Below are 12,978 nucleotides of genomic sequence, written 5' to 3'. Positions count from 1 at the left end.
GGGGGTCCTGCCGACCCTGACCAAACCCAGCAGGCTGCACTGGACTGCCAGCCTCGGGATTGCACAGGGCACTACCCACCGCTCATCCACACAGCCTCCCAGCCTTTGAAGGCAGCCTTCCAGTCCTGCTGGGACCAGAACCCCACCCCCGGTGGCAGGAGGGAGGAAGGCTGCTGCAGAGGGGGTTCCTGGGGAGACAGGGGCCACCCAAGCAGAGAAGGCTGGGGGAGAGGCTCGGGTCACAGCGAGAAGAGGGGCCCTGCAGTCGGGGAAGGGGAGGGAGAGGCCAGCGTCACCGCCTGCCACCAACAAAGCTCACCCTGGGGAGGGGGCACCGGTGCTGTGCACCATGAGCACACTGTGAACAGACAACAAATAAACAGGCACCGGTCAAAGCACAAAGGCCCCTGAGCTCTGCTCCTGCTGTCTCCCGCGCCCCTCGGGCACGCGTGAGTCCCCAGACCCGCGTCCGGCTCATGGGGTCGGTCCCACACAAGTATGGGCCAAGAAGGGACGCCACTGCGGGCCCCCAGCCTTCCCTTCCCCTCCCCTGCAGGCCCCCTCACCCTTCCCAGCTCAGGACTACTCTCCTGTGAGGCCCTCCGTCCCGTGGGACCCAGTACCCTGCCTGTGGCTGGGGCCACCCCGCCTGAGCTCAGCAGGCTCACTCCCCAAGAAGGAACCCCTGGGCCCACTTGTCCCCTAGACCCAGGCCTCCAGAAGGCAGGCCCCCAATACACACCACGGAGTGGGGGGAGCCAAGGCCAGGCTGCAGGCCCCACCACGATGAGTCCCACAGGCTCAGCCCACGTCCTGAACCCAAGTGCAGAGCAAAAGGTACGTCACCTCGACACACCTCAGCTTCCACCCCCGTGACTGGGGAACAGGTTCCGGACAACGGGCCCGCGTCACCGGTTCTCAGCGCCCCACGCAGCCCCACAGGACAGGACCTTGAGCCGTATGCCAGGTGCCTTTCCCTCCAAAGACCACACACGTTCCAATCGCCACCCCAGCATTTGTTCTTCTTTGCTGATGGATGCTCACCCAGAATGGTGGGTACAGGGAGGGCGTCGGCTGACATAAGAAACCAGCCCCGAGCTGGCAGTCCAAACACTGGAGCCCAAGCACCGCGTACCGTCCAGCGCCTTGAACAAAAGCACGACGGCCACGTCATCCGTCTGCAGTGCACAGCAGGGCCACCAGCGGCCATGCCGCCACACACGCAGCGCCTCAGCCTCCCCAGCTGCGCGCTGCAGGGGCTGCACCGGGTGGTGGGTGTGGGAACCTTGAGTGGGGTGTCCGCAGCGCGGGGGGCCCCAGTACCCACATGGCGACTCCCAGAAGCTGCCTCCCCGCGACCCGCACCACGGCACAGGGCCACTGTGTTCCCCTGCCCCACGTGGTTCTCCCCAGCGTACGGCAGGGAACCCGGTCCCTGCTGGAAAACCAGGGTAACCAACAAGGGCCCCAGCCGTTCCTGGGCCCCTCAGTGCCGAAAGCAGACGTGTCTGTCGAGGACAAACCTGCAGCCTGTGCCTGCCGCCCACCTGGCACATCTGCCGCTAACAGGACACAGGCCTTGCCTCGGCATCTCGAGGCGCAGGGGACGGCACATGAGAGCCGCACGCACGGAGGGGTCGGGGGGACAGGTGCCAGCTCATCCCCACTCTGCTCTCTGCTTCCTGACCACTCGCAGGCCTCCCTCCTCCCACTGCACAGGCCAAGGTCCACAGCACCCTGCCCTGCAATCATGACCCCGGCACATTTAGGCCGCTGCACAGGGAAGAGAGCAGCTCACCTTCCAGAAATCTTCTCTGTTGGCCCACTACAAACCCTGCCATCACAATCAGGAACCAGTCCTGGGCCACTGTGGTGACAGTGCACTCATTTGAAACCCAAAGATGTATGAGGTTAGGTACACACCCTCCAGAGCCACCAGGAGACCCACCCCCCAAGCACTGCACACATAAGGTCTCAGTCAGATGGCTTTACAAATCTCGCTTTAAGAACACAGTGCTGGGAAAAAGGAAAATAGAATTAAATCTAGCCAGGGTACATGTTTTTGTTGATCGTCATTGAGAACACAATCCTGTCTAACTTCTAGATTCAGAATCCGGCCCCAGCAAGCCCCCAGGCACTGTGCTCTCACCCTGGCCGAGGTCGGCGCTTGGGCCCCATGTGGACATACCCATCAGCCCTTGGGCCACCTCCCCGTCTCCCATCCAAGTAACCAAGATCTATTCCCGTGGCAGACAGAATGCCGCCTCTCCTCTCAGAGCATCAGAGATGAACTATCAATAAAACAGCACTGGCATCTTGATAAAATTTCAAAAAACTTTCCATTTTCATTCAAACTGCTAAATTCCCTTTAATTTGTAGACTTAACCACAGAACTGTCTTGATTTCTATAAGAGTTGATCCCGGGATCCACGCCCCTCTCCTCCTGACTTGGCAGGACGGCTGGGTCCAGGCTGAGCCTTTTCTTCCTCAGCGGCACACAGGCTCCCCATCCATCCCCACAAGGGACGAGGCCAGAGAAGCAGGGCTGGGAGGCGCCCGGGGCTGCGACACTAGACAGGGCATGGACTTGCAGCACGGCAACGAAGACGACAGTGGAGATGAAGAAAAACGCAGACACAGGAGCCTGACCCTCTGTCCTTGTTGATTAAAACTGTTCCGAAAGCAATTCACACAATCTCTGAGAGACGGTTTCTCTACTCGTCCGCAGCGTGAGTCGGTACATCTGAAACAGAGGACACAGCAGGTCAGTGGCGGTGCCAGGGCAGACACTGCGGGGCCAGCCCCGCCCAGCGGCCCCTCAAGGCCCCCTGCTCAGCCCTTCCCTGGAGGTGCCACTGTTGACAGACTCAAGCATCGAACACGCTCTCAGTGGCAAAAATAAAAGTTTGACAATAGCAAGTGCTCGTGTGCATGTGGACCAGCTGGAACCTTCATGCACAGCTGGTGGGCTGTCAGGGCAGCAACACTGACCGTGCCCAGACCCCATGAGCCGGCAGTCCCACCCTCAGTGTTCCCCCCGTGAAATGAAAACACGTCCACACAAAGGCATGTCCAGATGTCTGCAGCAGCCCTATTCAATGCCTCCTGAAACAGGGGCAGCCTGATGTGCATCGACAGGAGGGCTGGGCAAACCAGCGTGGCACCTCCCCGCAAAGGAGGGCCACGTGCTCCATGAGGACCACTGTGGACACAGCAGCAACACGGTGACTGCTGGAGCCCGAGGCCAGGCGGGCCCCATGCTGGGCCACACGGCGCTGCCTCCTAGGGAGGCCGGGGCTGATGCGGGCGTGCCAGAGAACTTCCTGGTGCGATGGAAATGCTACACGCACCAACGGGTGGTGGTGGTTACACAGGTGTACACATCTGTCGAAACATATCAAACCACCACATCTGGGATCTATCTGCATCTCTCACTGTGTGTGAATTACACCACAGTGGAAAAAAAAAAAAAGTAAGCGTATTCAGCGATTCCCTCAAGGGGCTTGACCTGGGCTTGCAAATTCGGCTCCAAACGCAGTAAGCATCCAATCTGCGTGGTTTTGGTGTGTATGATACCGGCTCCCACAAAGTTTGCAGGATTAGGATCGACTTCCTCTAGGAGCGCAGAACCAAAGCCAATAATCTGTGGGAAGAACCGGGAGAAACAGGACCCCTTGCATCGGCGCCAGCAGAGGTGGAGGGTTCTCCGAGGGGAGAAGCCGCCAGCCTCCTCCGAGGGCTCCGGTCGTGTCCCGACCCTGGGAACATCCACAGCAAGACCTTTACCTTGGCTTTGGTGATCTCTGTGTCCATTGGATGCTTCGCCTTGAAGATATTCTGCACTTCCTGCTGGGGACTGTGGGAAACAGAGGCCAGCACGAGTGCCATCAGCTGAGCCAGAGCCAAGGCCTCCCGCCCACCCAGGGGGACAGGGCGCCACTCACTTGCTCAGCTGCTTCCAGCGCTGGAAGAAATCCTGAGAAGCCATTTCCGTGGGCTGGAAAAACTTGTTGAGTGTGATAGGCAGCTTCACAGACACATTCTGAAAGGTTCCCCCGTACCTGTGAGCAACACAGAGGCACGCTGGGAAGAGTCCACGTCCCGAGTGTGCCACCTCCAGGGCACAGAGGGGCCACGTGCAAAAGGCGGGGCGGAGAGATCTGGAAGGGCAGCCCGGGGCTCCAGGGAGGCTGGTCCACCTACAGCGCACCGTCATCGATGGCCGAGGACGTCGGGGAACATGCCCCCGCCACCCCCGGCCGAGGCTGCCGGGCTGGTCGCACCGCTGGGGACAGGTGCCACCTCTTCCCATTCCCCAGCAGTCCACGTCCTACAACTTCACGTTTAAATCGTGTGGGTTTTTTCTTTTTTCCATGAAAAGACTAAAAGAAAACGGTGTGCTTACGGAATGAAACAAAAATTCTGCACATCTATTTCCCTAAATTCTACAAAGTACACCATCTGCAGGTCTCTGTATACTCCATATTTGGAAAGGTGCTTTTTCAAAATTTAACCTCACGAATACCCAACAGGGAAGGCTGGTATGCACACTCTACCGCAGTCACTGAAAGATGGCAGGAACGAGCCGAGAAGCAACACAGACACGTCACAAAAAAGAGTCAAACCGGCGCGTACGCTCAGAGTACCACACGTGGGCGCTCACACACCAGCCGAGGCCCTGGCGGGCCCGGCACCCTGCAGCCGGCCTCCAGAGCAGCAGGCTGGGCAGCGCCCGCAGCGGGACAGGCCCGCGGTCTCTCGCCGGAAAGCTCCGGGCCTTGGGAGGGAGGCCCCGCCCACCCGGCGTCCCAGACCCCGGGCACCCTTTCCCTCCCCCACTTCCCACACCCTCTGTAGCAGACGCCGGAGTGTGCACGGCAGGTCACCCCTCGGTCCTCACCACACCCTCTGAAGGAAGGACGCAGAGGGCCCACGTCACAGCCGCGTGCCGGCCCAGCCTGACACCCCCGCGCCCAGCCTGACACCCCCGCGCCCAGCAAGAGCGGCTGGCTGCTGCCTGGCCAGGGCTCCCACCTGAACTGGATGTTGAGGACGGGCGCCTCGGTGAAGTCGGACACGCACTCTATGTTGACGGCCTGCTGCACCTGCGCGCCCCCGTCCACGGTGGGGTCCACGGGCTTGGTCTGCAGGCTCAGATGTGCATGTGTCAAGGAAGCTGTGGCGATGCTGGGAACGTGGGCTGAGCCCAGTGGGCCCCGAGGTCAGAGAGGCTCCAGAAGGGGCCCGGCACGAGTCGGAGCTCACATCCTGACCTCGGACGAAACCTGCCATACGTGTGTTTTTAATGACTATCCTTAAACATTTAGCTTTAACGGTCCACGTTTAAAACGTGTTTATCTTAAAATAAAAATAGATCTGGCCTGTAGTAAGGAGGTTCCTGCTTCACACGGCTTTTCCAGGGAAGGCGGCATCCTTGGTGGTCAAGCTGGGCCTCCTTCTCCCTCACTTTACCCGGGCGGCCCATCCTCATGGGAACAAGACACCCGGATGGCAAGGCTGACGGGCTGGAGAAGCTCACGTCCCAGTTCTGCCGTTTCTATGGGACTGTCTCCGGTCGCAGCTCGTCCCGGGGGGCCCATCACTCGCTCTGCCTGGGCAGCAGCTCCCTGGGAGACTCCCCAAGGAGACCAGAGCCCCAGCGGATATGGAGGCCGGAACAGGCCTGCATGCCTTCACCAGCGTTGAGACGAGCAACCTGAGTGTGGGAAGGTACCCCGAGGCTGCAGTAACAGCACCCGGAAACGTCCTCCTAGTCTGTCCTCCACCCGCCTCTGCCAGGGGCCTAGGGGCACCGGAACCAAGGATATTGGCCTGGAGGTCATCCGAGCAGATGAGCGTCGGAGTGAAGCTCAGGAACTGCGTGGACGTCTTATTACCGTAGAATATGAACATCCGGCCTAGAAGGAAGCAAAGTAGCTTGTTCCCACAACACACCACAGCCTCCTGAGCTGCACGGAGGAAACCTGAGCCCCCGGCCCACACAAGTGACGCCCCGAGCCCTTGGCCGCAGCACTTGGGGGGCTCGGAGCCAGCACACCAGAAACCGCCACACAGACCTCTGTGAACGTCTTTACGCCCTCAGAATTCAGAATGGAACGTGAACTTCAAACCTCCTGAAGAGGACGCACAGGTGGACACGCCTCCCCCACAGCCTAAGAAACACCACGGCTCCCGCGTGACGCCACTGTGGCCCAGAGTCTAACCCCTTCATCCAATGAGAAACGAACACCTCCGTCCGTCCTCAGTGAGAAGGAGTCTGAGGGGTCCTGCGGGGCAGACGTGCTGCCTTCCCACCCTCCACTCGTTTCCGCAGACAAGTCTCCACGATGGTGCCAAGAGGGAGGCGGGGCCAGCAGCCCACAGGGCCCCTCGGCAGCAGCCCCAGTAGTCAGTGGGCATAATTTTGGGGGGCTGGGGGGAACAGAAAGCTTTTCGAAAATGTGGTAAAACATACAGTATATACCCTGCACTTTACCGGCTCAGCCATCTCTAGATGCACAGGGCGGGGCACGAAGCACATTCACATGGTCGTGTTACCTTCCCCACCATCATCCCCAGAACGTTCCGTCTTCCCAAATGGACACTCTGTCCCCATGAAACACTCACCCTCTCCCCTCCCCCAGCCCTGGACCCCACCGTCTACTTTTCTGTCTCTGTGGATGTGACTCCTCCAGGGACCTCATGTGGGTGGAATCAGACAGGATTTGTCCTTCTGTGACTGTATTATTTCACTGAGCGTAATGTCCTCAGGGTTCACCCTGTATAGCCTGTGTCACAAGTTCCTTCCTTTTTAAGGCTGAGTAATGTTCCACTGTGTGTTTAAACCACATTTTGTGTATCCACTCAAATGGATGGACACTTGGGTTGCCTCCACCTTTTGGTGACTGTGAACGTGGGCGTGTGAGTACCTGTTCCAGTCCCTGCTTTCCTTTCAATTCTTTTCGATCCCAGAAGTGGGATTGCTAGGTCATATATATGGGAGTTCTATTTTCAGTTTTTTAAGAAACCCCCAGACTGTTTGCCACAGAAGCAAACACACCCCCGCCCCCAGCGCACAAGCTTCCAATTTCTCTACGTCCTCGCCAACCCTTGTTTTGTTTTTTATCACAGCCGTGCTGATGCGTGTGAGGTGGTACCTCGATGGGTCTGATTGCATTTCTCAGACTATTAGTGACGCTGGGCACCTTTTCACGCTCTTTTGGACATCTGAGTGTCTTCCTTAGGAAATGTCTGAGACTTCTGCCCATTTTTTAACTGGGTTGTTTTTCTCTTGTTGATTTGGAGTCCTCTGTATATTCTAGAAACTAGACCCTTCTGAGATATGTGATTTGGAAATACTTTCTCCTCATAACTTCTAAGAGAAGTTTTCATTAAGTAAAGTAAAACACGTACCTAAATTCTGCCGAAACTCAGACTTCAGTCCAATCTGAAGAAGCTGGTTTTCAAACAACACACCATTATTTTTACAGACAAACCTGGGGGACAAGGGACAGCATGTGAGTCACTCAAAGCCAGCCACCCACCGAAAATACCAAGATCAGTTTTGAAAAAGGGTTTAAAGAACACGGAGACCAGAAAAACCTCTCTGGGACATGAGAGAAGGGAAAAGCAGCAAATATTCCAACGAACACCATTAAAAGCGCCCACCAGAGATGGGAGGTAAGCTGAGAGGGTGACACGGCACAACCAAGGAATGACCACAGGAGCAGGTCGTCTGCTTTCCATGAAGGTGCTGCTCAACCATGAACAGCTCCCACTGACTCAGGACACGGGCACCACAGCAAAAGCACACACGTTTGTTCAGGTCAGCCCACAGGCTCGGTCACCTGACACGCGGCGCTGGCCTCCAAACGGCCTCCACCGGGGCTGTCCGCAAGCCACGCCCACACCCAGGCGGCCCTCCCTGCCCCTCCTGTCCTTTCTCCTCTCTCCCCTGCTCTCCCTTCCCCTGGTGCTGGGAAAACTGGACAGCTACATGGAAAGCATGAAACTAGAACACCTCACACTACATACAAAAATAAACTCAAAACTGGATTAAAGACCTAAACGTAAGACCTGAACCATAAAACTCCTAGAAGAGAACACAGGCAGAACACTCTCTGACATAAACCGTAGCAAATGTTTTCTTGGATCTGCTCCTAAGGCAAAGGAAACAAATGCAAAGATAAACGAGATCTAATGAAACTTAAAAGCTTTTGCACAGCAAAGGAAAATCATCAACAAAACAAAAACACAACCTACCGAATGGGAGAAAATAGTTGCACATGGTAAGACCAATAAGAGGTTAATTTCCAAAACATATAAACAGCTCATACAACCCAATATCGAAAAACCAAATGACCCAATTAAAAAACGGGCAGAAGACCTGAAGAGACATTTTTCCAAAGAAGACATACAGATGCCAACAGGCACATGGAATGACTCTCAACATCACTGATCATCAGGGAAACGGGGGTCAAAACCACAAAGAGACAACACCTCACGCCTGTCAGAACAGCCATCATCACAAAGACCACATACAACAAACGCTGATGAGAATGCGGAGAAAAGGGAGCCCCTGCACGCTGCTGGTGGGGATGTAAATTGGTGCTAACACTGGAAAACAGTATGGAGGTTCCTCAAAAAACTAAAAATACAGCTACCGCACGATCCAGCAATTCCAGTCCTGGGTATATTCAAGGAGAATGAAAACACTAATTTGAAAAGATACACGCACCCCAATATTCACAGCAGCATTATTTACAAACGTGAAGATATGGAAGCAACCTAAGTGTCCGTCAGCGTATGAGTGGATAAAGATGTGGTATAATATACGATGGAATACACACACACACACACACACACACACACACACACTCGGCCAATACAAAAATGAAATTCTGTCATTTGCAACATGAATGGACTTGGAGGGCGTCAGGCGAAGTGCAACAAGTCAGACAGAGAAAGACAAATACTGTGTGCTGCCATTCACATGCGGAATCTGAAAAATGAATGAATATAACAAAACAGAAACAGACTCACAGATACAGAGAACACACTAGTGGTTACCAGCAGGGAGAAGGAAGGGGGGAGAGGGAAGACAGGGTACAGGAGTAAGAGGTACAAACTGCTACGCATAGATAGATAACCACAAGGATATGTCGTACAGCACAGGGAAATACAGCCACTATTTTGTAATAACTTTAAACGGAAATACAACCTAAAAAACTTGAGTCCCTACGTTGTACACCTGACGCTAATATGATGTTGTAAACCAACTAACTATACCTCAGTTTAAAACAAAGAGAGTCTGTTTTCAGCCAGAGACGGACAACTAGTGGCACAGCCAACCTGCCTTTCCCCAGTCGTTTCCGACAAGCAACAGGAGATAACCAACCAGCGCGCGGGGTGAACAGAGAGAGACTGGAGAGACTAGAAAACCACAGGAACTCTTCCGGGGTCACAGAGACCAAGGACAAGCAGCCGCTCCTTGGAGACAACAGAACTCACACCCACCCTCCTCTCGGAGGGGGAGCCCCCCACCTCCTGGCTGGATCTAGATCAGCAGAGACAGAGGGACAGACAGCAAGCAGGGAAAAGGGACAGGATCCGCGCAGCGAAGCGCGGGGAAGAGCAGCCTGGGATTTCGCCTTGAAAGTGGGGGAACGGGGCCAAGTCGACCGCACGCAGGACTCTGCTGGCCCATAGCAGGGGTGTGAACATCGGGACACCAGTCAGACAGAGGTGACAAGGACGGAACAGGTCAGCGGAGGAGCAGGAAGCGGGCCTTGGAAGCAGACCCCACGGGACAAAGCAGTGACTGTGAACTGAAGAGCGTTTCTTCAAAAAAAAGATAGGCTCCTGGAGGGCAGACACAGGGCGTGATTAGAGAGCCCAGGGGCACAGCACGGAGAGCAGAGTACAAGCGTCCTGCAGGGCAGGCGCAGCCCACGGGACAGCACGCAGGGCGCCCACCACTCCCTCACCTGCCCAGAGCCTGAGCCTCCTCCCTCCCTGGGTGCCCAGGGTGCAGGCCTGGCCGGGCGGGGGGAGCCCCTGTCCTCGGGACGCAGGAGGCAGACTACCTGGCGAAGTTGTCCTCGGAGCCGGGAGCCAGGGGAGCAACCGCGGAGGGTGAGTCTGAGAAAACATCCACGAGCAGCCCGCCGGAGGAGGGTGGAGGTCCCGTGGGGACGGGGGGCGCAGCCCCCAGCCCCAGGAGGTCTGCTGACGGAGAAGGCGTGGACTGGAAGACAGGGAAGGAGAAGGTCAGCGCAGACCCTTCTGGGCACCACGCCAGGCAAGCACAAGGGCCTGAACCCCACCCACACCCCGAAAAGAAGGGTCTGGTTTCAGAGAGAAGACTGTGCACGTCACTGTCAACCACCTAAAAAAGTCTGGAAAGATGAAAGAAGTAAAAGCAAGTAGCTTATTAGGGTGCATCCCTAATCATTTCTATGTTCTATTTGTTAGAGAGAAAAAGCAGACAAAATGCCTGCAGAACAGGGTTTTTTTTTTTAAATATTGTTTTCTTCGTTGTTTTGTTTTGTCTTTTTTTTTATTTTTATTGAAGTATAGTTGATTTACAATGTTGAGCCTAAATAGCTGCTTTTTACTGCGCACTCACTCGTCTTTCCAGGAACGCAGCCACGCTGGCAGCCACGCCGAGAGCCAAAGGAGGCCAACGCCCCTTCTTTCTCAGGAGTGTGGATGCACCCACCACCCTGGGCACTGGCCAGTCCACCCTCAGGCCGTGCTGAGGACGTACACGTGGGAATCATTACGTTAGCATAAATAACTACTTATTTCCCTTTTATATTTAGAGCACTGCACTGAATTTCTAAAAACTTACACGTGTAGGCAGAGGATTTTCTGTATGGATTCCCCGCTGAGACAAGAGGCGCTACAGAACACGTGTCCCGTCCCGCAGGGAGGACGTGGGCCTGAGCCGGCTGAGAGCTCCGCTCCGCGTGCCGGGCCCTCCTTCCTGGGGCTCCAGGGCAGGCAGCGTGCCAGGCCCACCCTGCGGCCGGAAGCGGCCCGGAAGTGGGCAGCTCCAGGTGAAAGGGGCTCCTGGGTAGAGCCGACAGGCCAGGCCGGGCTCCCCAGGAGAAGGGGAGGGGTCCCCAGAGGAGCTGTCGAGCTTCCTCAGAAGCTTCTGCGCCGCCGGGGGGGAGTCGATGAAACGGCCACGGGGGCTCTTGGCCCTGCACCTGGGACGACACTCCCGCACACACAGCCCCTCACAACAGCCTCCTGCCAGCGAGGCCATCTTCGGGAGCTTGGCCACCCAAGGTTAGGAGCTGCTCCCAGGGGGCCCCAAGCCTGCTGTGGGTGACGTGAGAGAGGCCTCTGTCTGGGCCACAGAACCCACAGCCTGACGAGGTCACCGCACCTCTGCCACCGACTGCACAATGTCTCCACTGGTTCCCAAAGAACAGCGAAAACGCTTCTTAAAGTAGGAAAACTCTTCTGTCCCATTAAGTCAAACACAGACAGACAAAAGCAAGGCTGCTCTTTCGGGAGGCCCCGCTAAGACGCCTGCTCCCTCCCCAGGGCTCTGCCCTGCAGCACTGGGACCCCCCACCGCTTCGCCGCCTCCCCCTCTTCTCAGGACTTGGGGAGACCCCCCCCCAGGAGCCGGCCTGGCACCCAGCTCTGCACAGGTGACACCTGCTCAAAGCGCTGAACACCATAGGGCGCAGGGCGGCTCTGGGCTCCTCCGCCAACCCAAAGCCCCAGGACGACTGGCAGCCTCCAGACACCCACCCTCAAGGCGCACAGACAAGCACCCCGAAGCCACAGCTGAGCTGAGCTCCCAGGAAGGCCACAAAGAAAATCACCTCCTGGCGTGACCTGCAACCCTAAATAAAAGGCATTCTGGCCAATATCACACAAAGTAAAAGGCATCACAGGTTTTCTTGTAAAATCCAGACATCTCAACGCCACTTTGAGGCGGGGCCTCCCTTCTGAGTTTGAAGACAGGAGAAAGAAGACACCAGGAGAATCCCAGCCAGGAGCGACCCCAGCCTCTTTTCTGTCCTGCTGCTTCTGCCTCAACTCCCCAGTCCCATCAAGGCCTTACCCCTGCCCCAGCTCCATGAGCTGTGAGGACAAACGGGAACTCACATCCACAGGGCCACGAAGGGCGCCCCTGGAGAGAAGGCATCAGGGCTCAGGTGAGAGGTCCTGACTGTGACGGGGCCCCAAGTCAAGGGCCAGGCCAGGTCTGAGCACAGGCCTCACGGTGGGCCCGAGGCCCCGGGGCACACAAGGAGATATGGAGCCAGGCAAGCGGCCCCCGAAGGAGCACCAGGACTCGGATACGAGCACGCTCTGGATGAGCAAACCACCCGGGCCCCGGGCTGTCCACACGCGGGCACGCGCCACTGGTGGGGCCCGCCCTCACAGAGGCCGCCGGACAGGGTAAGCAGCACCGTCCACGGCGCTGGACCGGCGTCCTGGAGGGGAGACACAGCTCTCCCGGCTGCCTCTCGACGGGCCAAGCATAAAGCCCAAGGTCCTCGGGAGCCGCTCGCAGGGCCGCGGGGGCTGCTGCCCAGCAGGGCTAACGCACCTGCTCCCTGGGCTCCCTCCAGTGAGCCGAGAAAGGAAACACAACTCTCAAAACGGCATGTTCCCCGACGAACGTCAAAGGACATGTTCTCAGGGCATCGTGCGTGAACAGGACGCTCGCTCTAATGCGCTCACTAGTGAAAAGCCTCTGAGGACAGCAGGAGGCAGGTCTGCTGGAAACCAGCGAGGGGCGCAGGACTATACGGCAGTCGTGCAAGAGACGGGTGACCACGTCTTCTAAATCCAAAGCCGAGGGGAGACGTGGGAGCTGACCGCGGACCCCAGACAACCATCCGACAGACACAGTCTGGCTGACAGACACAGGCGTCTGGGTCAGCCTGCCCCCCAACGACAACAGTCCAGGGTCACGGATCTCGGGGAGCAGGTGCCCCAGGAGCTCAC

The 12,978-nt window shown here is 57.0% G+C and overlaps 1 protein-coding gene across 4 annotated transcripts in view; it reads right to left on the bottom strand.

The window, feature by feature from the left end:
* Positions 1-2,320: 2,320 nt before the first annotated feature.
* The window catches only part of AP2A2 (adaptor related protein complex 2 subunit alpha 2), a 65,107-nt gene continuing 54,449 nt past the window's right edge, over positions 2,321-12,978 (bottom strand). For all 4 annotated transcript variants that reach the window (XM_082628546.1, XM_082628547.1, XM_082628544.1 and 1 more), the window contains exons 15-22: positions 10,086-10,246; positions 7,414-7,496; positions 5,829-5,918; positions 5,035-5,158; positions 3,945-4,061; positions 3,787-3,856; positions 3,509-3,643; positions 2,321-2,743 (exon numbers count right to left, since the gene is read on the bottom strand). In XM_082628546.1, the coding sequence (XP_082484672.1) occupies positions 2,666-2,743; positions 3,509-3,643; positions 3,787-3,856; positions 3,945-4,061; positions 5,035-5,158; positions 5,829-5,918; positions 7,414-7,496; positions 10,086-10,246 (858 nt within the window). In that variant the 3' untranslated portion in view covers positions 2,321-2,665. The remainder of the gene's footprint in view (positions 2,744-3,508; positions 3,644-3,786; positions 3,857-3,944; positions 4,062-5,034; positions 5,159-5,828; positions 5,919-7,413; positions 7,497-10,085; positions 10,247-12,978) is intronic.

The sequence above is a fragment of the Mesoplodon mirus genome, assembly GCF_964341445.2.
Source record: "Mesoplodon mirus genome assembly, chromosome: 7".
Classification (NCBI taxonomy): domain Eukaryota; kingdom Metazoa; phylum Chordata; class Mammalia; order Artiodactyla; family Ziphiidae; genus Mesoplodon; species Mesoplodon mirus.
This window is presented reverse-complemented; position numbering and strand designations above follow the sequence as displayed.